This window comes from Tachysurus vachellii, chromosome 17, assembly GCF_030014155.1.
Source record: "Tachysurus vachellii isolate PV-2020 chromosome 17, HZAU_Pvac_v1, whole genome shotgun sequence".
In the NCBI taxonomy this organism is placed as follows: Eukaryota; Metazoa; Chordata; class Actinopteri; order Siluriformes; family Bagridae; genus Tachysurus; species Tachysurus vachellii.
This window is the reverse complement of record NC_083476.1, coordinates 7,190,042-7,215,928: the sequence shown is the minus strand read 5'-3', so window position 1 is coordinate 7,215,928 and position 25,887 is coordinate 7,190,042. Positions and strand designations below refer to the sequence as shown.

The window sequence follows — 25,887 nt, the reverse complement described above, 5'->3', positions numbered from 1 at the left end:
TGTGTGTGGAGTTTGCATGTTCTCCCCGTGCCTCGGGGGTTTCCTCCGGGTACTCCGGTTTCCTCCCCCGGTCCAAAGACATGCATGGTAGGTTGATTGGCATCTCTGGAAAATTGTCCCTAGTGTGTGATTGCGTGAGTGAATGAGAGTGTGTGTGTGCCCTGCGATGGGTTGGCACTCCGTCCAGGGTGTATCCTGCCTTGATGCCCGATGACACCTGAGATAGGCACAGGCTCCCCGTGACCCGAGGTAGTTCGGATAAGCGGTAGAAGATGAATGAATGAATGAATGTTTAATAACTATTATGGTTGTCATTCTTTGACTTAATGTGAGATGTTAGCAGTTGTCTAAAGTTCCTTAGTATTTGGTACTTTTTCTTTTTTTTTCTTAAATAACAGCATGCACTTAATCCGGCAAAACCAGATTATGATCCATTTTAAATCAGATCCACTAGTGTCGTCTGAACACACGCCTCAACTGAAGAAATTGATCATGAAGAAATTCTGACATATAAATAGAGACCTAGAAATAGAAATGTTCTTGAATATCACAGTTTGAAAGGATTGAATATTTACTTTTTTCTTTCTCTGTTTTAAATATTTCAAAATTCTAAAACTTTTTTTTTAATTCCACATTTTCAGTGTAGGTCTCAGACTTTTGGCCCTCACTTTGTGTGTGTGTTTGTGTGTGTGTTTGTGTGTATTATATATGATGCATGTTAGCATTGTTCCCTCACAGCTCCAGCATCTCTGATTTGATCCTAAGATCAGGTTACTGTCTGTGGGGAATTTTGCATGTACACTCTATTTGGGTTTCCCTCTGTGTAGTTTTCCCCTCGGCTTCTTCAGTTCCCTCCTGTCTCCCAAAAGCATGCTAGTATGTGGACTGGCTACCTTTAATTGCCCCTGATGTGTGAATAAGAGTGTTGATGTGTGTATGGTGTCTTCTTATGCATATTATGGACTGGTGTCCCATTCAGGGTGTAGTTCAGGGATAGATCCAGACCCAACATGACCAGTCCCTGTCCAGCATAAAGTGCTTTCTGAAGGTGAATGAATGACTAAATGAATAGATGAATTGTATAGTACAGAATATGAAGAGTTAAATTTACACTCTATAGGGGGCGCTGTTTGTCCAGTAAAAAGTGTCCTGGCTGAAAATCACAGCCCCGGTTGCACCCTGTCTCAGTGATAGGAATTACAATTGACAGATTCGGATCTTTCCAACTGACTCATTGAAGTGAATTCATTCAACTATAACCACTTGTTTCTCACAGGGTTCTCTTTTTCTCTTTCTTGATATTATAGAGCAAAAAAATCGTCAAGGATATGCTATTAACGCTAATATATTAATAGTAACAGGATTTTTAATCCTTTTTTATATTAGTCACACTATAATAATACTTATTATTATAATAATAATACTTATAATTATTAATCTGTGACATAATACCAGTTGAAGAAGTTGTTGTTCTTAAAAAAGTCTAACTTAATATAATGCATACCTGGCGATGATAAATTAAATTAAAGACCATAAACTCTGTTTCCGAATCTTTTCACTTTATCGGAGTCAGTCAGAGGAATCGGTTCATTTGTGAATCGTTTATCACTAGCCTGGCGCTTATGTGTTGCACTGCACAGCGCCTATAGATAGATAGATAGTGTGTGTGTATGTGTGGGACCGCGAGCAGCATTTTGCTCGCCAAAATGCGACAGACAGAGGATATATTCGTTTAAAGAAGGAAAAAAAATCAAATAAACTGAAATGAAATTTGGACAAATGGTGCGTTGAGGAACGTTGTTTGCTTTTTTTACCCTCCGTTTTCTCTGTGAAGCCTCCAGCCTCCAGCGCCGGGCGACCATGTCGGGGAAAATAGAGAGCAAACACGGTGAGTAAAGCAAGAAAACACAGAAGAAGCGCAGACACATGCGACAAACGGACACATCCTGCACACTAAAAGAGCTATTTTTGTCAAACAAATCTGTCCAATGTCAATTCGTATTATACAAAACCGTTAGCCTGCGTTAGCTCCCGTTAGCTTCACGGCTAAAGTCCCGTTTTCTCATTGGACTCTCTTTCCATTTTCGCACGTATGAACGGATTATTCCAGCTTTCTCTGTGGAAAAAACACATCGCCGAAAATATGCCTGAATTGTTTTATTTGTTTTTATGGGATCTCACATGAATTTAGTTAAGATATAAATGTTTAAATAGACTGTTGTTAGATATAACCGCAGTGACCGCTGCTGTTGTCAATCTCAGTCTAGACTGTTTAAAGCTTCAGCTCGAGACACATGTAACGGTATTCTGAGGTATTTTTAGCAGTTTTGTGCCATGATGTCATTTATTATTATCTTGTTATTGTTTTTATAAATAAGTTTAATTTGAAAATGTAAGGAAACAATCTGTATTGGATTGTAATATCATACATCTCGGGTTATGAATCTGAATTCTGCCCTATGTGCAGATTATTTATATTTTATAGATTTATACACACACACACACACACACACACACACACACACACAATATATATATATGTATACATATATACATATACATATATATATATATATATATATATATATATATATATATATAATAATAATGTATGTGTATAGATACACATTGTGCTTGCTTATATATGCATTTAAATTCATATAATCAATAAACTAATAGCTTTATTGCATATTGTTTTAGTTTTGCATTAAATTGTTGTGCTCACATTGAACCTGAACAAGATTTAATGACAAATTAATGAACTTTATTGTTATTATTTATTCATGTATTATTTTATTCTTGTTATTATTAGTAGTAGTAATATTAATAATGCTCATTTTCTGGATATTTCCTGAAATTATCAACACCATCTGATTTATTTATTTGTTTGTTTAGATAGTTAGTTTACTTATTTTCTTAATTTCTTTTTTTTTCTTCGTGCACTCTGGGTGACTGACCTTTTAAACGTCAACAGAGAGCAGTGACATTGTGCAAGAGGCAAGACATTGCTTCCTGTCTGTCTGCCTCCAGAAATATTTATTCTTGGCTGCGGTGGAAAAGTTGGCGCACAGATAAGCAGATGTGAAAAGGGTTGACGATCAGTTTTATTTCATTACACCACGATGCTGCTTAATTCTCGATCCTAATGCAACATTTACTCATACGGTGATTTTATGCATGTCGCATGTTGCTAATTGCTGTTATATGAAGTCAGTGCAAGAAGTTGCCGTGGTAATGACGTTTGTGGCACAACCAGCATCGATATTTGTCCTGCATAAATGCAATAATCTGGATGGAGATTTGGTGTTTATGTATACATCTAAAAGTCTCATAAAAAAATGAAAGAGAAGCAGTGTGAGCTCTTTGCCATGAATCTCGTGCACTCTACTGTCTTCACTCCCGTTGGCTGTCACCACCCCGAGTCCCTCCGTATTTACATAAACTTTTGTCAAGTCGCTGAACACTCCAACATGTAGTCACTACACTAACTGTTGCTCATGTCAAATGTCGCCCGAAGTCGTCACCTCTCATCGAAAATAAATGGACTCTGGTGACTTTGCTCCTGTGCTATGTGTGACTGCTCCTTAAGTCATCAACAGACCGTGATCAGTTTGCTTTAACAGCGGCTCAGGCACTATACTCAGGATAGGTATATAAATGGCGTCATTTTAATTCATTGTCATTTCTATCACAACAAGGACTCGCAGAGTCTACATACACTGATCAATAAAGTATGTGCTTGTTGATATGTCGTCGTTTGTTTTGAGTTTTGTGGAAGGAGTCTCCAGTGTCAGCTGTAACTTTAAGTCTTCTAGATGTAGAGAAAACAGAAAGAAAAAACAATGGGCTGTTTGACATTGGCAGTTGGGCATAACTATAAAGTGGATTAAATAATACATTATTTCATTCTTTAATCTGCCTAAAAAGATTGCAGGTGTTTGCAAATTCCTGTGGTATAAAATAATTCATAAACGATAGGACATTAGTGATACGTTAGTGATAAATTTTTTCCCCTAAAACAACATCTTGTCCTGCTTTAGTCTTCTTCCTTAATTATGTCATAAGTATATGAGCCAGTCTTTCGGTGTGTCAGTAATTGCCGCTAATTGCTCTACACGATGCCTTCACAGTATTCTTTTTCAGGATGTCTAACTTAGACTTGCCATATACATTTTTAGTATTATTTCTTATACACATAAATAATTTAAAAAAAAAAAAATTTCAAAGACTGATTACGCACATGCATGCACACATGATTTTATGTGTACACTTGAATACAGAGTCAGCAGCAATGAACGACATGTGTTTATGCTTGCACAGGTGATAATGGTGTTAATTTGTATGTGTACGTGTGTCTTTCCTGTGTGTGTGTGAGTGTGTGATTTTGAACCACTGATGAGGTGCTTTTGCTTTAGGTGTGGGCAGCAGTTAGAAAGTGTGTGTGTGTGTGTGTGTGTGTGTTTGGGGGGTAGTATGTCATTGCTGGTGGTTGCACTGGCATCATCAGCTGCCCCAGTAGGCTTTGTGTTGCCATGGATACCATGTTGCTACATAATCATTGATCTATCATTCAGGACAAAACCTGTCACTTGTCTTCTCTCTCTCTCTCTCTCTCTCTCTTGCTCTCTCTCTTCCAACAAAACCCGGAAGCCAAACTTGACCTCACTTGACTTCCCTAGCGTAGTGAGAAATGAACCAAGAGAGGAAAATGTGTGTGTGTGTGTTGGCCTTAAGCGGTTCTTAAAATGAGGACTTGCCACCGTTTGCATTTCTTTTTATTTGCTAATGAATGGCGGATGCATAGATAAAATGTTATAGTTTCACATTCTCGTGTAGAAACAATGAAGTTTTAAAACCATACAGCTGCTGCTACTGTTAGAGCTCAAATTCATCTTAGGGGTCTATGAAATGCTCCTTCTCTGAAACAGTACTTCTGTTTCTTGGCTTTAGAGAGTGTGTATGTGGCCATGCAGATGTATGTATTGTGGTGGAGGTGTGTGTGTGTTCGACAAAGTACTGCTATTAGTTTAAGTGTTCATGAGGCCATGTGCTTAAGTACTTAAGGGGAAATGTTTGTGTAAGAAACTGGTCTGGGGGGTCTTAATGAATTTTGTTTGTATTGGTGTGTGTAGTTGTCTAGTTTAGTCAGTCAAGCCAGCCATGTTTCTTCCCTGTTTCTTTGTTCTTTTAATTTCTTTTAATTTGTGCTACAGCTTTACAAGTTATTTCATATCATTTATGCCATTTATTCAGTATTGTTGCTTCTTTCATAACATTAGACTGAGGTGCCTGAAGCGTGTATACAACCACACACACACACACACACACAGAGACACACAAAGACGCACACCTGAATTCGTGATGCTCCAGGGCTCCTGTTCACGTTTGTTCAATAGCTTCATGCTGTGATTGGCAGGAATGATGTCAGAAGGTTCAAATTGAGCTCTGCTGGCTTTTGCTCTACTGTGATTGGCTGGAGGCGTGTAGGCATGCTGTCTGATTGGTCAGATTTTAGCTTTACTTTCTTGGTAGCTCGAAGCGCCTAGTTTCTTTCCCAGGACTCCAGGTTTAGATCCATAAACTGTAATTTGGAGCTTCAGAAACCAACACTGTACTTTTCCTCTCCAAATGTAAGGCATCTTCTTACTATACTAAGCTACAGTAATTAACTGTTTTGGGTGTGTGTGAGCAAGAAGAAGGAATGTGCGATTTGCGGAGAGTGCAGGCCTGATTTCCCATCTAGGAGGAGGAGGGATGAGAAAAACAATACAGTACAGTAGCTGTAATGAACATATGGCTGGAGGAACATGTTGCTAGCTGACTAGGTGAAAAAGTCAGAAGCCATAAGTATGTTTGTGTTTGATTAAGCCTCAGCTTTTGCAACACCATAAGTCATAATGGATGCGTAGGAAGGATGTGTTTTTGTAATCTGTTTTGGACAGATATTTTTTCTCGGAGCTCTACATTAGTGTGCCGCAAGACCAATCAGGATTCAGTGGAAACGGGACTGTCCTAATGTCCTGGGAAGTTCTGATGGGATGGAAATCTGCTGTTGGATTGACACTTGGGGAACTTTGACAGTTTTTTCTTAGGTGTATTTTTAGAATTCACCTCAGTTTGATGCCTGAGTCATTTTAGGTCATGCGACTGACAGAGGGATGAGTAAGACCTTGTTCTATATGGAGACACTTTGCCTTTGCTGTTTCCTCATATTCAGTCATGTAGGCTGAGTTGTGAATGGACAAGGAACTGTTTCTTCAAGCATTTTTAAAAGTTTTATTTATTTATTTAGAATTTATCATTTTTTGAACACTGGAAAGTTTTATTTATTTAATTATTTTATTTATACCTCTGATCAAACACTTTTTTGGATATTTCCCATGGATTAGCATATCTCAGTTCAGCCTGTTGAACCCTGACGCAAGCTTTTCTGGATTGCTGTTAAACAGCTTTGAGATATATATACCTATATATACCTCAGACTAAAAAATAAATCTTTTTTCTTTGTCCATTTTTTCATCATAAGCACTGGATTGGTTTTGAATCGCTTTAATATCGCTAGAATATTAAAGTGACAGTGAGTGCCCTGGTTGGACTAAGCTCACGGGACACGCATCTTCTTGTTGGAAACAAAGTCGACTGAAAACAAGGCTAATATGGGAAATACAGGTGGGAGAAACCAAGCATGGTCGACAGAGGCTGACCTGATTTGGTTAGCAAAGCAGGAGCAAAATGCAGGTAAATCACAGCCTCAGAGTGAGTAGCTGGATGAGAACTCCTACTAATCAGTAATGCATGACACTTGTCATCTTGCTCTTTTTGACTTAATATATATTTAAGATAAGACCGGTGAATATTGGTTGTTAATAAAGGAGTAAGACCTGACGAGAAGTGCTGTTATATTAAAATAATTAACAACTATTATTTACGAACAACATGACCTCTTTACGAGTACAAATTTTTATTTTGTAATGAATGATGTGTCAGGCTTTTTTAACCATTTATAGTTTCCTTTAATGTCATGGAAAGTCCGTAAGACATGTTAGTGCTCTTAGTTTCTCTTTTTGAACATTACTGAGACAAAACAAAAGTCATTTTAAAGAGGAAAACTACGGCAGAAAAGTTAGGCAGAAAACGGCAGAAAAGTTAGTTACATACAGACTGTTACAAAACGCTGCCACTGGAGCCTCCTTCCGTACATGTTAAATAAACTGCTCCTTCCAGAAAGCTGCAGCATATTAAATATTACTCAGTTTTTCTTCGATAATTAACAAGATGCTTATTAACGTGCGTCTTTATTAAAGCTTACTTCATGTGGCGCAACCTACACACAATAACATCGTTTGAATGACAGCCAGCACTGTTATCAAACCTAGTGTTATAGAAAAGAAACATTTTGACCAATCAGATTTGAGACGCTGTGGTGTACATTGTCGAAAATGATTGACAATTATAATTCTTATTTAAATTTTATTTTTCAAACCGCTCAAAACTGGCTTGTCTGTGTTTTAAGTATATTCTTGAATAATACGTTTGCATTTGTTAAACGTACGAGTATTGCTTACGTACTAGGGGACTCTAATCTTTAGGTTTTAGCATTTTTGGAAAGCCAGACAGGACTGAAAGTCTACAAAATGTTAACGGGTTTATCCCCGATTTGCAGTATATTTTAAGGGCTGTGAGGGCCAGTGCTAAACGTGGGCTATATTCCTAGCATTTTTGAGACTGTGGCTTTACTCTAAGCGCTCATTTAAGCCAGTCAAACTGAGGGCAGACAAACCACACCAAGCAACACCGGAGTAGGGGATGTAAAACCCTGTAAAACACTGGAGACTCATGGACTTTAAGAAGGAATTATTAACTACTTTGTGGTGTGCTCATGCTTCTTATTTGTCTTGCGCGTGTCTATAAATTTGGGTCGAAGTTTCTTTATGTGGCTCTAATTTTGTCGCTGCGTAGCTTATGTCGTGTCTCTTTATTACCTCTTTACGTGTCTGAGTTAGATGTGTGCGAACAAGGGAAATAACCCGTGTTATTGAAACTGGCAACCTAATCCCACTCTATCCCTCCTGTCATTTCATAACGGTGTGGCTGTGTGTGTTGCCGTGTTTACCAAACAATACCTTGCAAACCAACAGTGTGTGGAGCGCAAGAGACAGAGAGACGGAATGTGGAACACAACATGAGTACAGGAGGTCCACCCTGTTCAGACACGCCTGCGAGTGTTTGATCTGTGTGTGTGTGTGTGTGTGTGTGTGTGTGTGTTTGCATGGGTTTTCAGCGGGGGATGGGCTCACACAGGAGTTTCTGCATAATGGAGAGATAGATGCCTCATCCTCCTATCTAGGCTATGTCTTAAGGCCCTTGTATTAATGTATTTGTATTTTTTTTTCAATTCGGAGAAGGGGTTTATGGGTAGGTTTATATTGGGATCACGATCAGCAGGTTGTGTGTACCTAGAATGCTGATCAGTGCTGATTGGTTGAACAGGAACAGATCGTTTAAACTCAGAATGCACAGTCTGACGGCTCAGAATCCAGCACTGTCTTGGTTTTAGGTTACGTCACCTTACTGCTCGCTGATTAGAATTATTTTAATACATAGAGAATTATGCTTCCCATTATACTGATTGAAAATCAACCATCTCTCACATTACCTCACAGTCCCACATAACAAAATTGCGGTTTGTTGATTTATTTAAAAATATTTGATTGTTTGTTGATTACTTAGAAACATTAAATGTTAACCATATAAACAAAATTACACCCCTACAGAACTCTGAACGTAGCATAATTAAAGAAAATATCACTAACTGCAATCCAATTTTCCTGGTATTTATCAAATAATCTGTCACAGCATGAAAATATTATCAAATCAATCATTTCAAGCCCTGATTTGCTCAATTCTGACCAGACAAATTCAGTAATCGTTCAATAATAATCTGCTGCTGCTACTCTGATGCCAAATGTATTTTACTTGCTGTGCATGCATGAGGCCAATGATTATCTGTCTGTGGATTCGAAGCAGAAGCTTTGGGTTTGTAGTGCCTGGAATTAGTGATTCGACTATCTTAACTTTATCGTGCGTCATGCGTGAGCAGGTTGCGGAAACGGTGTATGAAACCCTGATCATTCGAGATACTCGTAATGATTCTGCATGATGTAAGGTGTAAACAGCTTTGCATCTCAGATGTCCAGTTTTGATCCGATTACCCAGAATACATGTTAATAAAGGGTGTGAATGTGGCCAGGTGTAAATGATGGCGAGCGGATGACTACACACTAGCTAGATATTTTATAAATTTATATTATAGCTCTATATATAGCTTTATATTATATATATTTATAGCTCATTTTGTCGCTGCCCAACATATGCTCCATGATGTTTATGGGAAATAAATTTCCTCGTAGCTCATTTGTTCATTATTGTACATCGCGTTTATTTGTACCCCACTGAATCCACTTTCAAACTACTAACTTTGCTGAACTGAGTAACACAAGATATTGTTCAGGAAAGATTGATAATTATGAGATCCAGTTAGACACACAGATCCAGTTGTTCATGAGCTTGGTCTAATCATTTAGATTAGATGGGCTGAAACAGATCAACTGGAAAGAGGTCCTGTTCAATTCCCAAATGGAAAAGGAATTTTAAGGAAGATTCTCACGTCATTTAAATCTCACAATAAACAGATTAAATAAATATTAATTAGCGCGAGCATGTTGCTGCTGCTATGCCACACCCACTTACTGTAGCTGTGGCTACACTCAGCATATGTGTGTTTGCTGTGTGTTGGTCAGCGGGTATACGACCGAGCAGCTCACAGGTTAGTATTCAGGATGGGTGGCACAGGAAATTGGGGCGGCACAGGAAATTAAGGCATAAAGTCTCCGTCCAGACAGGAAGTAAATGGGCGGAGCCTCTAAGCAGGAAGTGACAGCTTTGTGGACCATAAGGTTTCAGTGACAGGTGTGTAAGTGACAACGAAGTAAAATGCTTTAAGTATGTTTTGTCAGTGTTTTTCTCAGAGTTTAACGCAAGATGCATTATTATTATATAATATTAATAATATTATCCAATTACAGAGAAGTTGATCTGATTTATCTGTGTGAAAGAGTCTCTCGGTTCTTCCTGTTTCGTTGCCGCAATAAATAGCGTTATACATTCTGAAGTGATCATGATCTGCTATTCAAAAACAAAAGCTATAAAGCATCCTTTTCTGTACAGGTCTGAAGTAAGCCATCATTTTGAACCTGGTGTTCATGCAATAACGAGTACTTACATGGCCTTTTTTTTTTTTTTTTTTTTACATTTTCAGAGAAATCAGCAGTCAGAGCACGTTTCAACAAAATTTGCCACCGCAGAACAAGCATTTGACAAATAGGACAAAAGGATGAAGGATGTGAATTACTTGCTGGTGAATTTTTTTTTTAGTGAACTTTGACAATCTTTTAAGCCAGTAGAATCAAAGGTGGGACTGTGGTCTCCACTGAGGTAAAATATTGAAGGAGCTGTGTATCATTACATAGATGTTTAAACCAGACCCGTGCCACAGTCCTGGAAAAAAAATTAGCGTTCTTGTCCACTGACATAAAATTCTTTTTGTTTTTCCACTCTCTGCACACACACACATTTTCTTTTTAGCAACATCAGTGTAAAGCCTGAACAAGATGCTGCCAAATTGTCTATATTTTGGATCTGCTGTTCACTGATTGAACAAGTTTACAAGTTAATCTGATTTCAGATTACTTGTCCATTTATATGCCCATGTGTTGCCGCAGCTATTTTTTTTCTCTCAGCATAAAAAGTCATCACTGTTTTGAAAAAGTCCCAAATTGTCAGCTGATGTTGGTCAGAAATGGGCTGAGACAGATCAACTGGAAAGAAGTCCTGTTTTGTTTTTGTTTTTTATTTCATCTAAAAAAGTGCATCTCATGAATGTGGTCTCTGCATTAGCCTTGCCCATGCTTTTGGAAGATTAAACGCACCGAAGCACCTAGGGTCAAATATTCCTGATGTTGTCGGATGTTGGATGTAGTAGGATATTGGACATGACACTGATGGACATGTCTGTAGCTGCAGATTGTGTGTCGATTTATGGACTGAAACCTCACTCAGAGTGAATGGATTTTTCCCCAGCTTGCTAGTTAGAGGTGTGCAATGGAATTGCCCTGAAGCAGGCAGTAACACACATGCATATATACATACACACATACGGTTCTATCACATCCCAAAAGTGTTCTACTGGATTCAGACCTGGTGGCTGGGACAGTGAAGAACACTGAACTCATTGCTGTGTTTCTGAAACCAATTTGAGACGACTTTTGCATCATGACGTGCTGATCGTGCTGGAAGTAGCCAGTAGATGATGGTAAATCTTGGATATGTAGACATGAACATGGTCAGCAATTCTCGCATTGTCTGTAGCATTCAAGCATTGGAAGATTGTTATTAAATGACCCAAAATGTACCAAGAAAACATTCCACACACCATTACACCACCGCCTCCAGTCTGGACTGTTGGCACAAGGCAGTTTGGATCCATGGATTTGTGCTGTTGGTGCCAAATTCTGACTCAACCACCCGTGTGCTTCAGCAGAAATCCAGACTCATCAGACCAGGCTACGATTTTGCAGTCTTCATCTAACCAGTTATGGTGAGTCCGTGCTCACTGCAGCCTAAGCTTTCTGTTCTCAGCTAAAGAAGTAAAACCTGACCTGGTTTTCTGCTGTTGTAGCCCATCTGCCTCAAGATTTGTTGTGCATTCTGAGCATTCTGTTGTGCATTGTCTGTACACCTCTGTACACCACCTGCAGCCTTTCTGTCAGCTTGAACCTGCCTGGCCGTTCTCCATTGACCATTTCTAATCAACAAGGCAATTCAACAACAGCCAGAAATTGCAAGCTGAATCTAATCGCTTGTTATTCAATTAATCACTCTTTTCAAAATTCCTCATCATTGTCTTCTTTCTCTTCTTTCTGTCTAAGCTACAGAAATAGATTTGTACAGTCTGTGAATGAGTCCCTATTAATGTTGAGTCTGTGTTGAATTTCTGATTGCCTAAAAATTGTTTAAAATCAGGCTTTTCAATGCAGGTGTCACCTGGTAGACTTTCATAATTTAGCAATAAATTATTTAATTGGTCAGATAAGAAACTAGAATTTACAACTTTTCATGTTTAAGGGCAGTAGGTGAAGTTGAGGAAAGTTGCTCTGAAGCTTGGTTGTAGCTCTATTTACTGTGATAAAAGGTGATAACATGGAGTATTTGTGCAGATGATTCAAGATTATATATGTCTTATTACCTCATCTCCCGGTTTACTGGAAAGACAAAGTCTACTTTCTTGCAGTATTTTTTGACTAATAACCCATACCGATGTACTCTAATGTTAAATTGCAGATTGCAGAGCTCCAAGTCAAAATGCAGAATGTTGGGTATGTCTATCATTTAATCAAAGTAACTAACTCCACACGTATGTATATGTGTGTGTGTGTGTGTGTGTGTGTTTTCTCAGGTATGGGCATAGTTCCAACTCATTTATTTACAATATGATTTCCGCTTTTGCCCATAAGGCATTGTTCTGGGCACTCTCAGGACGGAAGGGCAGAGCCCCTCACATTAACAATGGATTTCACACTAAAATGCGCACTCACACACACTACACACACACTCACACACTCACATACACACACACACACACTTGATAACACAGTTGCAGTTTCCTGCAAAGTCATTACATAGCCCTGAATTCCATTTTTTAGACCCAAATATTCTACGACCAGTTCATTATTACTACCGCCCCCTTCTCTGAAATGCGCACACACACACACACACACAGTGTCAGATCCCATTTCTGGTCACTAGTGGTTTAACAGCTGTAACTGACAGTAAATTCAGTATTGTTCAGTTCCACACACACACACACGTTAGAACGATAAAACTGTAAGACAAACATTGTTCACTGTCTCTTAATGAACTTAGCTGATACACCCGGGTCACAAGGCAGAAATGTGTCATGTCTTAGGTCATATTCTATCAATAGTCCAACATTTTAACATATGTGTGAAATGACAGCTTACGTCACTTTATGCTAAAGGTTTAACGGTTTATGAAGGACCACTCAGACCTTCCACTCAGCTACGAAATATCCTGTACACTAAAATCAGTCCTGGTATTTACTGACACATACAGAAGTGTCTTTATATTCTGTATTTAACATCAGTTAAGTATATTTTTTCGGAAGTCTGTGGGGGTGTTAAATAGACTGATGACAAAGCCTCTGATGCTGTTACTGTTTATCAGTCACTGTAAATACGCCACTTTGCGATCAGACCGTAGAAGCGGCAGCTGTGTGGATTTTAGACAAACAATTTTAATCCTTTCTTACCTCGTAATAAATATGTCTTAAGCTACATCATGTGTCATGACGTGGGTTATGATATAACTTATATGTTATGACGAGCACCACGGATGCTGTTGAACATATGGCATATAAGAGATAACGTGCGTAAAAGACGATGCAGGGACAGAGATTTTGTTTTCTGATATTCAGCCACCGCAGTGAGCTTTATAAGCATATGGCTTTCATAGAAACATGGTTATGTCTCTGCTTTATCTCTATCTTTTCTTATCACGTTTTGCTACACCATAATATAGCTATACAATAGACAGGCAGACACTCACTCACTCACATACACACTCTCTCTCTCTCTCTCACTCTCCCTCACTCTCTCTGTGTGTCAAGATTGTGCTCCATAAAATTCCAATTATGATAAAAGTCTGAGTTTGTTTGTGTTTATCTCTTTTGGGAGCGTCCTTGTCTATGTCGTGATGCTTATCATTGCTGTATATGTGTGTGCGAGTATGCGTGTGTACGTGTGTGAGCGAGAGAGAGTCATCGGGTCTGTGTCAGCTTCCCTTTAATCCACAGAAGGAAGCGGTGCCCATTTCTCTGTGGTGGTATGACTTCTCTGTGGCTGGGCATTTGTCACTATGTTTGTGTCTGTGTGTGTGTCTATGTGTGTGTGCCAGTGTGAGAGAGAAAATGTCAGTGGAGGGGGTAGTGAGTGTCTGACTGATTGCCACATTTCCTTTTCATGAATGGTGGTCTAATTCAGCATAGCGTGAACTTCCTTTTAGAAATGCTATTTTGTTTTGCGTTTCCAGGGAGTTTTGCAAAAGTGGTCAAAATGTCCTAAGTGGTTGTGTGTTGTTATGACTGTGTAATTAGCACACAAGATGTGCTTAGTATTGAAACGTGAATGATTACAATTATTAAGCTAGTTTAGAAAAGAAATGAAAATGAACAGGAAGCAGTTTTTCACCTTGTATATCATAAGAAGCTTTGAAACTGTGTTCATCTTTTACATGTGCAAAATAATAATAACCTGCGAATAAACACTATCATTAACCAACAAGCCAACTTCAGTTGAAGTTCAGTGGTGCATTAAAACCCCATCTGTTCCCTTAAACAACTCCAGGTGCTGCAAGATAGATTTAATTTAGGATCACACAAACTATCTTCGTTTGTTCTTCTTCATCCTTGTCTGTCCCTCATTTCTCTCTCTCTCTGTTGTTTTGTCATGTTTTTTAGACTCTCAGAGGTCTCATATCTCTACATTCACCATGAAGCTGATGGATAAGTTCCACTCACCCAAAATCAAGCGAACTCCATCCAAGAAGGGCAAACAGAGTGCTCCCGAACCAGCCATCAAGAGCACAGAGAAACCTGTTAACAAGGTCATAAACTTTACACAGACTCTGTACAGACAGTACAAATTCGAACTGAATTCTGTATAAGCTCACTACTAACCGAAATGTGCTCAAACTTTTGCACAAACTCTGCACAGAATCTACACAAAGTGTGCATTAAATTCTGCATAAAATCTGAACAAGGTCTTCATACTCTACACAATTCTGACAGGTTCTGCATAAACTCTATACAAACTCTTTACAAACCTTCCCATAGTCTACTTAAACTCTGCAAACTCTACACAAGTAAAACATTATGCATGGCCTACACAAACTGCACAAGCTATAAATAAGCTACAAAAAATGAATTACCACTGGCTAGCTATGAAAATAGAATAAATAGTTCAAATTCTGTATGCATCCGAGTACTTTAACCGTGTCAGTATATTCACATATGTTTTAAAACTTCTACAAGCCTATCGTAAATACCGTGATCGACTATGGCATTAATCACGTACACGGCTCGCAGAACTCCGTCCAAACATTCACTTTACCACATAAGGGTTCCGATCTTTTTTTTTTATTTAGGAGAGTAAAATATCTAGAAAAAAGTTTGACATATTTCTAAAAAAAAAGACTTTCAGTTAATTTGTTTCGATAGCATTTCTGCCCTTAAGCAAAGCAAAATTATTGTAGGCCTCAGGGAAAAGATCTGGGAGCTGATCCGTATTTCAGTTAGGTTCTGTATCATGATGACACCCAGTGTTCACTCTAGGTACTACATTATATTATTATAATTATTTATTTGTTTGTTTGTTTGTTTGTTTGTTTGTTTATTTCATTATTATAAAAGCACTTTTGAATGTAGCATGTCAGAATTTTGTCATATGATACTGGCGTATTTTAGCATTATATCTTAGACGAAAAAGCGTTTTAGTCAACAACAATTTTATATTAGTAGAAACGTCAAACCGAAGGAACAGCACTGAATAATTTTAAACATTTGATAAAACAGTGTAGTTGCTTAGAGTAAAGTAAGCTGTTTCAATTTTTATACAGTCATACAGCTGCAGCACAGCTGGACTTCTTATACTGCGATGTTGACACTGCTTCCTGCCCTTCCAACCCTGTCTAACATGTATTTGTTTGTTTTATTTGGGTGTTGTTTTTTGCAGAAGGTGAGTCGACTGGAGGAGCAGGAGAAGGAGGTGGTGAGTGCACTGAGATACTTTAAGACCATAGTCGACAAGATGTCTGTGGACACCAAAGTGCTCCAGATGCTGCCTGGCTCTGCTAGCAAAGTCCTAGAGGCCATTCTTCCCCTCATGCAAGTGGAGGCAAGGATCCAACACAGGTGAGTGTGTGTGTGTGGGTGTGTGTATGAATGAGGGTTGTGTGTGTATTTTTAGGTGTATTGCTTTTTCTATGAATGATGCACTGTTCAACTTCAAACTCAATTTCCAAAGGAATTATGGAAAGGGTAAAACATGCACATGCAGACACACACACACTTTTAAAGCATTTCCATTCACTTTGCTTATCGGCTTAAACCAGTCAGGCCATTCTATCTTTACCTTTCTCCTAAACAAGGCATTTCTGCCCACAAAACTATCGCTCACTGATGTTTCATGTTATTTTCCATGTTATTCCATATCCTCCTATGTAAAACTCTATATACAGCTATGTTTGAGAATCCCAGGAGATAAGCAGTTTATGACAGACTCACAATAGTGTGTCTGGCAGTAACTAACATTTAGAACACATTCCTCTCTATAGGTTTGTTCGATGTGAAATTTAACTCAAGCCCTAGACCAGTTTCTGAATGATTTCATGCACAGAGCCACTGCCACATGATTGGCTGTTTGGATAATTGCATAAATAACCATGTACACAGGTGTTCCTATTAAAGTGTCCAGTAAGTGTATAGCCAGTTTGTTAATGTTCATTGTGGTGTATGGCTGGTGACATTTCAATGTTTATTTCATTTCCACAGCTCTGCCGTATCATCCTGTCATAATCGAGTTTATCAGAGTTTGGCAAATCTCATTCGCTGGGCCGACCAGGTGATGCTGGAGGGCATCGACCTAGATGACAAAGAAACCGTGGCGACTGTTACAGCCGTGATAAAGGCCGTACTGGATGGAGTAAAGGTATGACATTTTGTTTCTGTCTGCTTTTACCAGTGTTATATATGGGAAGGACTTGTGCAGTATGGTACACAAGCAAAATATAAACCTGTGTGTTTGTGTTTTTCCGTGTGTTGCAGGAGTTGGTGAAACTCACCATAGAAAAACAAGAGCAGCCATCTCCGACATCACCTAGTAAGCCAGCGCCCCTTGTGGCCAAAGCGGAGAGGTACGGTTTAAATGTGCAGTCCACATTGCTTTATTAACTGTTCAACTTTCCAGGAAATTCATATGTATGGAGTTACTAAGTTGTTGTCTGGTCTTATTGACACAATGTTATAACTGTTTGTCTCTCACAATCTGTCTGTATGTTTCTTCCTCGTTCTTTCCCTTGTCACGCTCAATTGATCTGTATCTCTTATCTGTCTTTCCATCTGCTTCTATTTGTCCGCCTCTCACTTGTACAGCATGTGTGAAATGCCTCTGACTGAGCGGGAAAAGGAGATCCTCAGCAAGACCATGCCCACGGATAACTTGACCAACATCTCGGAAGAAGAAATAGCGCCACCCAAACCTCCTCTACCAGGGTTAAAGTTAGCAGAGCACAGGTGTGTGCGTGTTCATGTCTATGCGTGTGTGTGTCTGCAATTCTGTTTTCAATCTGAACAAAAAAAAAAATTAAGGTAACAAAATAAAACTTGTGTATATATCAGTTCACAGACAAAAAGTGTAAAAATGGGTATAATCAAGTTGAAAGTTTTTACATTTAAAAAGTACTGATCTGATTTCTCTCTATTTCACGTGCAGCCTCCAGAATGAGGTAATTTTTTTAGTTTGTAATCCTTAGGACACAAGTTAGGACCCTCAGAATAAAGTGTATACTCATGTGAGTGCTGTAATGTATTCTGAGCAGCGAGTCCCATAATGTCCATTCGAGTCCTCTGTGGCACATGTGGAAAAGAAATATTGTGTTTTTGTTACATATTATTGTGACTACAAGATATTTCCTCTAAGCAACATGCACGTAAAGCCTCAATATTGTTACATTTAACGTTGAAAATGTGTTGTTTTTTTAGTATTTATTATTTGTATAAGATTAACTGATTTTTAATATCATTGAGTCTTTTATTCCACATTGATATTCTACAGTATGGATTCTTCAACAGTTCACCCAGAAAAAAAATGGTCTTTATTTATTATTAAGCCCAACATTTTATAATATCCAACTAACCCTGAAAGTGAGCTGTTTGCATGGGCCCTAAACTTGGCAATCTGTAAAACTGACTGCTCACAAGCATGTAACATTTAATCCAAACCAAATGTACGTGTAAACAAGGAATGGCATTTAGTGTCAGCGTTACCATAACAACAAAAAGCCCATGAGTCCAGAGCGAGTCAGGGTGTAACAGCTTTAGTTCAGCACGTTAGCAGAGTGCTCAATCGCCTGACGTGTTTTAACAAGTCATAAATTGTGTCATTCACAGTAAAGCTCACTCCATTCCAATGTCCTTATTGAAGATCAAGTCAGATGTATCACGCTCTGCATTGCTGGGATAAATAAGATCATTTACAGGATGGAAATTAGTTCCACTTCCAACTTTTCACATGTACATCATATGTAAGATTTAGAAGTACAAAATCTTTATATTGTAAAACAGTAGTTGCACATATACAAAAAGTAGACATTTGTTGGTTGAATGAGTATTTTCCTCCCTGTGTCAATACTTAGAACTTTTGGCTGCAGTTATTCCTCGTCTTCTGGGATAAAGCTTTGCACATCTGCATCCTGAAGATTTTTTTCCCCATCCTTTCTGACAACTTTGTTAATGCTTTTTCATATTTGTTGGAGACTGCTGTTGGAAAGCAATTTTGACGCTGATTCTAAATCAGATCGAGGTATCGGCTTTGTCTGGGCTTTTCTTGAACCTCTGCAGTGTAGCTTCGGCAGTATGCTTACGAGGGATGTTGTCTTGGTGGAATGTAAACCACCACCTCCAATCTCTTTCAGATTGAAACAGGATTTCTTCTAGGATTGCCCTGTATTTGGCTCCATCTACTCTGCCCCTTAGCTTTGGCCAGTTTTTCATTCCCAGCTAATGAAAAGATGATTTCCCACAACATGAAACCACCACCATGTTTTACAGTGAGGATTATGATTATGATTTCACAACAGTGGGACTGTACTTGTGGAATCCCTAATCATTTTCAGATATTGACTTCTCCCCACTTTAGCATTATGAAGATTATTGAATAGAAATCCCAATTCAGGCAATTTCAGTTTCAGGTTGTGACACCACAAAATGTAAGCCTACAGTCAATTTACTGATTTCATCTATTGTTCTTATCTATTGTTTTTATGCTTTATACTCTTGTAAGGTAAATGCAGTTACCATGGTGTTCAGAGGTTATGTTTAAATGTGAGGCCCTAGTCTCTCTTAATGTATGTGATTTTTAAACTGCACTGCAAGAGGGCAGATTCACAGTACAAAAACACACACGAGAAAGAGGAACGTCTGTAACGAGTAGACAGCTGCACATCACTTTTAAGTTTGTCCGATGTAACTTTGTGTGTGTGTGTGTGTGCATACAAGCCTGTGTGTGTTTATCTAACTGTACGTGATGATCTGTACATGTGTCCTTTCCTTCTTTCTCATTGTCTTCTTTATTTTGTCTGTCTTTTCTCTTGTCATCATGAATTATCTCTGTTGTCTTTCTGTTCTCTTCTTACAACCCTTTTTCTTTCTCTATGTGCTATGGACTCCTTTCATCATCCTGCTCATCTTTCTGCGTCCCTCTGTCCTCGTTCGGTCACCCTTTGCCAGGAGCAGGATGCAGTCGTGCTTCAGTCCTGTGGTGACAGAAATGTATGTCAGCCAGTGGTGTGCTGAAGGTGCATTATGAGATCACACAGCCTTGGCCTCCTAAATGGATGGAAGCCATAATGTGCATGTGATTGTGGCACTGTGGCAAATTACATATTGTAGTGTCAACTAGCAAAAAAAAACAACAACTTATTTTTAGTGAATTTGCATGATCAACCTTCGTCTAACCCTCTTGTGCCTTCTTGGCGGTCTGTGTTCTTGGCTTCCCTGCTTCCCTGTTTGTTTGATTAAGCCACTAAGACATGTTAGATTGACTGAAGTATCTTGGAAGTCACCTTACTGGCATGTGTGTGTGTGTGTGTGAGTTCAGTCATCAGCCCTTGTGTGTGAGATTAGCAAGTCACTTGACCTTATTACTTGATAGAATTACTAACGCACTGATGAACGTTTGTTCCTCAGTCCACCCGCTTTGCCTCCAAAGAAGCGCCAGTCCACCTCCTCACCCACACGCATAGCTGTGGTAGCACCCATGAGTAGAACGAACTGTGGCCTCAACCTGCAGCATGGAGCTCTCAAACAGGTACAAACTCGAACCGTTACCTTGATTGTATGATCTTCAACCTCTCAAACCCTTAAAACTTGTTACCTTGTGGAGTGACCGTTTTTACTATCTTTGACCCAAACCCCCAAGTTTTAATTGATCAAACGCTGTGCTCATACCAACAGCTTGCCTTAAATCAGCAGTTTTTTATTAGTCTACCATTTGATATACTTTCAGAGGTACAGATCAAATTGTGACCATTGTCTTTCAAAATAATACTGTATACCTTTTTAACCTTGAATTCCTGACCTTTACTTCTTGTTTATGCATTTCACTAGATTATCACTAAATAGACTGTTGTTGTTGTTGTTTGTCATTGCCATGGAAACAGCAGCAGGAGTATGAGGTGGAACTACTACAGAGGCGCTTCTCTGGTGGCAGCCAATCATACGGTGGGGATTCACCTCGCCTCTCGCCATGCAGCATTATGGGGAAACTGAGCAAATCAGATGAGCAGCTTTCCTCACTGGAGAGGGACAGCGGCCAATGCTCACGCAACACTAGCTGTGAGACACTTGGTATGTGTACCGCACACACGCTATCCGGTTTAATAAAACCTGAACTTAACCATTTGGAAGACCTAGCAACAGTTAATTCTCTCCGTTTCTCTCTCTGTCTTTCCCTTTGCTTGTCTCACTTTAGATAACACAGACGGATACGACCCTGACTACGACTTCCTCCATCAGGACCTCTCAGTGTCCGAGCCATTGCCATTTCCCACGGTTCCTAGCAGCTGCCTGAGCCCCCTCCCAGAATGCCTCAGTGAGACTCCTGTGACGTCTCCTGGCTCAGCACAACCCCGCTTCAGTGCCCCTGTAGTCCCACTCAGCACCGTGGGAGCATCCAACGGAGAACGACCCCCTGCACTTCCACAGAAAAAGAGGCGCTCTGTTCCCATCCTATCAACCTGCCAGCTGTATGAATACCGCCCCTCTGATGAAGACACACCCACTTCACTGACCACACCCACTTTGATTAACGGGAATGAACTGTCTTTCCAAAGCGACAGCCCTCCACCTCTGCCAGAAAAGAAGTGCAGAACGAGTAAGAGTTGGTGCATTCAGTGTGTATGTTTTAATAAAAAACAATAACCCTACTGCACATGTGAGCTGTGAACCATGTGTGTGTGTGGCCCTGCTTTAATGTGTTTTGTGAAGTGTTCAATTAAAGTTGCGGTCTTGTGCAGTCTTGCTCTACATATTACATTCAGTTTTTGATGTTTGCGCGTGTGTGTGTGTGTGTGTAGTCCTCCAGTACATGCAGTTTGTGGAGGATTACTCAGAGCCACAGCCATCCGTCTTCTATCAGACTCCTCAGAGTGAGAGAATCTATGAACAGCGGCGGAACAAACGATTCCAAGAAGTTTATGGGTCCAACGACAGCTACGAGACTCCGCCCCCTCCAGCCCTGCCACCCAAACAGCGACAGCTGGTGCGTATACATATAGTCTCACACATTTACACCAATGTAAGAACAATAAGTGCAAGCATGGGAAGCATTAAAGGTGCTGAGTGATGGAATCGCTCTGTTATACACAAACATGCACCCAATTTCACACATTCCGCCACTCGTACACATGGTGCTCAATGACAAATGGAAAAGCTTTAGAGAAGATCACATGGTTAGTTTCACCTGTTCAAAGGGCAGATATCAGGCCCCTGTATGAAGGAATAAAGCAGAGGTGCCATATGAAAGTAGTACGTAGTGTAATATAAGTACTTTTACATTTACAATTTACCGCCTTTTGTTTAGATAAATAAGCAATACAGCTAAATGTGAAAAAAATTCAGGTGGCTTAGAAGCCAATGTTTAATCTTCTTTATCAAGTCAATTTAAGTATCAAGTAGGTTATCATCGTTATCTCTGTTTTGTGTTTTTATTTGGCCAGACAATTTGATTATTTCTTTGATATTTTTCTTGGCATTAATCAAAGTGTAAAGACCAGTTTTTATAATTTACTAAATCTCAGTATCAGTGTACCAATATCAACAAAAACAAGTTAGGTAATAGATATATTAAGATTGTACTTGTATATCTATCTATGTATACAGTTGTAAAAGGTTTATTATTATGTGCATGGTAATATGATGTGGACCAGTTTATTATTCCATTTCTGCTGATTGCACTAACAGCTTTAGCATTGATGCTATTAGCACAGATCTGTCTTATCCACTGACATCCACTCAGGTCTTTTTGGTAAAATAGTGTTTATGCTGCCTGTGACGATGTACTTGTTTAGTAATGTTGGTACCTTGGAATAAAGTTCTCTGTTCTGTTTGCTGCAGGATTCTAATTCTTTTAACCTGGATTAGTTAAACTGCAAAATCCACCAGTTACCTGTAAGCAGACCAAAGACCACAAGTCATTCATCACTGATTAATGTTTAAAAAAGAGCAGAGAATATCATATTGGGATGATTTAGAAAATTGGACAAATGTTACAGGCAGTTTTAGGGAAAGCAGATTTGTCTTGGTTTTAAGTAAAAAAGGTTTTTTTTTGTTTTTTTTTGAAGGAAGAGATTATTATGTAAAGGGGTTTTGTAACTTTCCAATGTAAAAGAATTAGTTTTTGCATCCAGTGCATCTTTAACTGGTGTTGGCTAAAGGCAACTTTGGCTACCTTGCTACACAGCTAACTCATGACCAGATGACAGACACCGCTCCTTAGTAATCTCATTCCTTCTCTCACCCTGGTCCCTAGTAATCACTTATTTACTCTGGGTTCCTCTTTTCTTCCTTTCTGTATCTCTGACTCTTCTTTCTTTTGCACTTACATTCCATTTATTTCTGTTCTTTTAATGGCTTCCCTTTTCTCCTGTTTAGTGATAATAGCTCATTTACTTCTCTTGCTGTTTCTTTCTTTTCTTCCCTTCCATCTGTTTCTCTTTTGTCTAGGCGTCTTACTCTTCCTCTCCTTCTTCATCTTCCTCCTCTTCTCTTTCGCTCCTCCCTCCCTCCGTTGGCGTTCCGGAGGAGGCGGAGTCTGCTATCGGCCTCAGCCTTTCTGTGTCTAACTCCTTCCTTAGCGGCCATGCCTCTTTAACCACACCCACGGTGAGTGACGTCCACGACTGTGTATTTGTGATGTACAGCATCATAAATGGGAGTCAGAAAGGTGTACATTTTCTACTGTATGTAGACCTGTTGCATGGATATGAGGTGTTGTTGTCTTTTGTTGAACATTGTGGCTTTGGGTGTGTATGGGGTTTTTTGATGATTGTATTTCAAGTCACTTCTCATTTCAGTGGTTCCTTTCTTCATTTCATAAACGTTTTGGTTCTCCAAAGAAATTCTATTTTTATTTTTTTTAAATGCATATATAGTTTTACACAAGTGTATATTTTTATGCCACAGTGCATTGATGGAACCACATTGGAGTCCACATGATGAGTTTTATGTGCTGGGTTGGGGGCAGTTTGGAAGAGTCTGTTTCTAAGTCTGAAATGATTTGACCAGGAACAACACAGTAGGGAATTTGTTCATTTTCCATTGCAGTGTGGAAGCAGTTTGCATTTTAAATCGAATACTTGAATCGATTTACTGTAGGGTGCACTATGTTTTTGAACAAATCAGTTAAAAAAAAGTGCAGACATTAAAAACATGGTGCTGACTGCCTTTGGCTAACACTGCTGATTTATCCTGGCCTTAACAAGTGGGGTAATTATTGATTTCACAGCTACTTTAAAAAGTTCACTCCCACACATTACATCAGGAATTTTTTAGGAAGGGGATCATTTTTTTCCAACATCTATTTTCAAGTTGCCATTTTTTTTTTACCTCAGCTATATAAAAATATAGTGTTTTTTAATGCTGTCAGGTTTTTGCATTTGCATAGAAATACAGTGGATGAAAATCCCCTTTTCATTACAGCAAACTCAGAAATTGGAGCTTGTGTTGTAGAGGCTCGGATATGCAGGATTTTCACCATCAGAACAAAGAGACCTACTGCTGAAATTACACACCACTGACAAGCTTTTAGTGAGCTTTTTTCCTTCTGAGAGACTTTTTTGCATTTAACATGACATCATTTAATGAGAAAGCTGAGTGTAATATGATGAAGTGTGTTGATCTAGTTAAAGAAGGACTGGAAATGTAGATGTGTTTATAGGAGGGAAAGACAGAACTAGGCAGTGAGAACTAGCGTGCTTAAGCACTAGACCATATGTTGTGTGCTTGTGAACATGTGAAGGAAGATCACAGTTCAGGTCAGAGATTGACCTGTGTGTGAGTGTGTGAGAAACATAACCTTCTGTCCTCACTCACTTTCCCCCCATTTAATCCCCCCGGGTGTGTGTGTGGAATGTTCCGGAATTCCTCTGACTGAATAAAACGGGGATTCTTGGTTCCTGCTCTCCAAGGGAAACGTGTGTGTGTGTGTGTGGGTATGTGTGTGTGTGGGTATGTGTTTGGAAGCAGGCACAGCAGGAGTGTTCCTACTGGTGCATTTGACGAGTTTCTGCAGGTTGCTTCTGTCTTTATCCACTGTAATTTCTGTAATCCCATGCACACAAAGTTTATTAGACGGCCCTGTTTGCTCCACCTGCTGGTCAGTTGTGGGTATTGATTCTCTAATTTTCATCACAGATGCATTGTGCATTTTGTGTGCATGTACTCGTCTGGATTTGTGTCTAATATTTAACAAATTTTTTTTTTTTTTTTTTTTTACTTCTTTTTAACAGAGTGAGAGTGCAAACGATGAAGGCGTAGAAGGAGAAGGAGAGTATGTGAACCTGTACTCTACCTCACAGGCTAACGGAGACAGCACACACCACTCAGTGAGTAATTGTGTGTGTACAAGTGTGTGTACTGGCGTGTGCCCACTTGTGAACAAAACTGGCCTGGGTGGGAGGGATGGCATTACTGTCACTCCTGTCAATAAGACCCTAACAATCTGTGAGCTCAGGTATGCATTAAACAGCAGATAAAACTTTCCATAGTGTGTTCACTTGCCTTTCTCTACTACAGGACCCTCTCACACACTGTGATGTAATTCATGACTCTACTGCTCACATACCATCACCCAAGGAAGGAAGCAAAGAAGCCTTGGCCAAAGAAAGGTATATGTATTGTTATATGCACCAAACAAGTTAATGGGAAGTAACTACAGGGAAAAGCTGAAGCTGTGAGAGTAGAGGACTGGGTGAAATTCAGAACCCCACATAATTTATGCAAATTAATTTCCTTTCACACTGGTATCCCAAACCTTGAATTTAATCAATTGTAGGGACATTTTTTCAGCAGTAATAACCTCCATAGAACTTTTCCCAAAAAAACAGGTCAGAAGAGGAATTTTAGACTATTACTTCCTACAATCCGTCTCTTTAGGATGTCTTGCCTCATCAGTCTAATGCCAATATATCTCACTTGGCTGGCGGTCTGTGAGAGTCAATGAACTGTCAATGAACCGTTCTGTTATTAATTTACTCATAAATTTGTGGCTGTAAATCGATTGCTTGCTAATGTAAAACATTTTCTGTTTCAGGTTGAAGTCAACCGACACGAGCCAGTTCAAAGAGGAGGTCGACGAGCTTTCTCTGGTTGATCACAAAGAGATCATGAGTCGCATCACTCTTAAAGTCGAGGTATTCTAAATAACAAAGCTTCACTGTTTTTTAATATTAAGATCTCCTGATTATCCACTAACATTT

The 25,887-nt window shown here is 39.2% G+C and overlaps 1 protein-coding gene across 3 annotated transcripts in view; it reads left to right on the top strand.

Annotated features, from left to right (window-relative positions):
* Positions 1 to 1,619: 1,619 nt before the first annotated feature.
* rapgef1b (Rap guanine nucleotide exchange factor (GEF) 1b) overlaps positions 1,620 to 25,887 on the top strand; it is a 30,596-nt gene continuing 6,328 nt past the window's right edge. Inside the window, exons 1-14 of one of the 3 annotated variants that reach the window (XM_060890381.1) lie at positions 1,620 to 1,888; positions 14,594 to 14,739; positions 15,867 to 16,045; positions 16,685 to 16,841; positions 16,958 to 17,046; positions 17,285 to 17,425; positions 20,099 to 20,219; positions 20,572 to 20,758; positions 20,883 to 21,284; positions 21,487 to 21,671; positions 23,135 to 23,293; positions 24,919 to 25,014; positions 25,205 to 25,296; positions 25,722 to 25,821. In XM_060890381.1, coding sequence (XP_060746364.1) covers positions 1,861 to 1,888; positions 14,594 to 14,739; positions 15,867 to 16,045; positions 16,685 to 16,841; positions 16,958 to 17,046; positions 17,285 to 17,425; positions 20,099 to 20,219; positions 20,572 to 20,758; positions 20,883 to 21,284; positions 21,487 to 21,671; positions 23,135 to 23,293; positions 24,919 to 25,014; positions 25,205 to 25,296; positions 25,722 to 25,821 — 2,082 coding nt within the window. In that variant the 5' untranslated portion in view covers positions 1,620 to 1,860. The remainder of the gene's footprint in view (positions 1,889 to 14,593; positions 14,740 to 15,866; positions 16,046 to 16,684; positions 16,842 to 16,957; positions 17,047 to 17,284; positions 17,426 to 20,098; positions 20,220 to 20,571; positions 20,759 to 20,882; positions 21,285 to 21,486; positions 21,672 to 23,134; positions 23,294 to 24,918; positions 25,015 to 25,204; positions 25,297 to 25,721; positions 25,822 to 25,887) is intronic. The other 2 variants (XM_060890380.1, XM_060890379.1) reach the window with 2 other exon arrangements.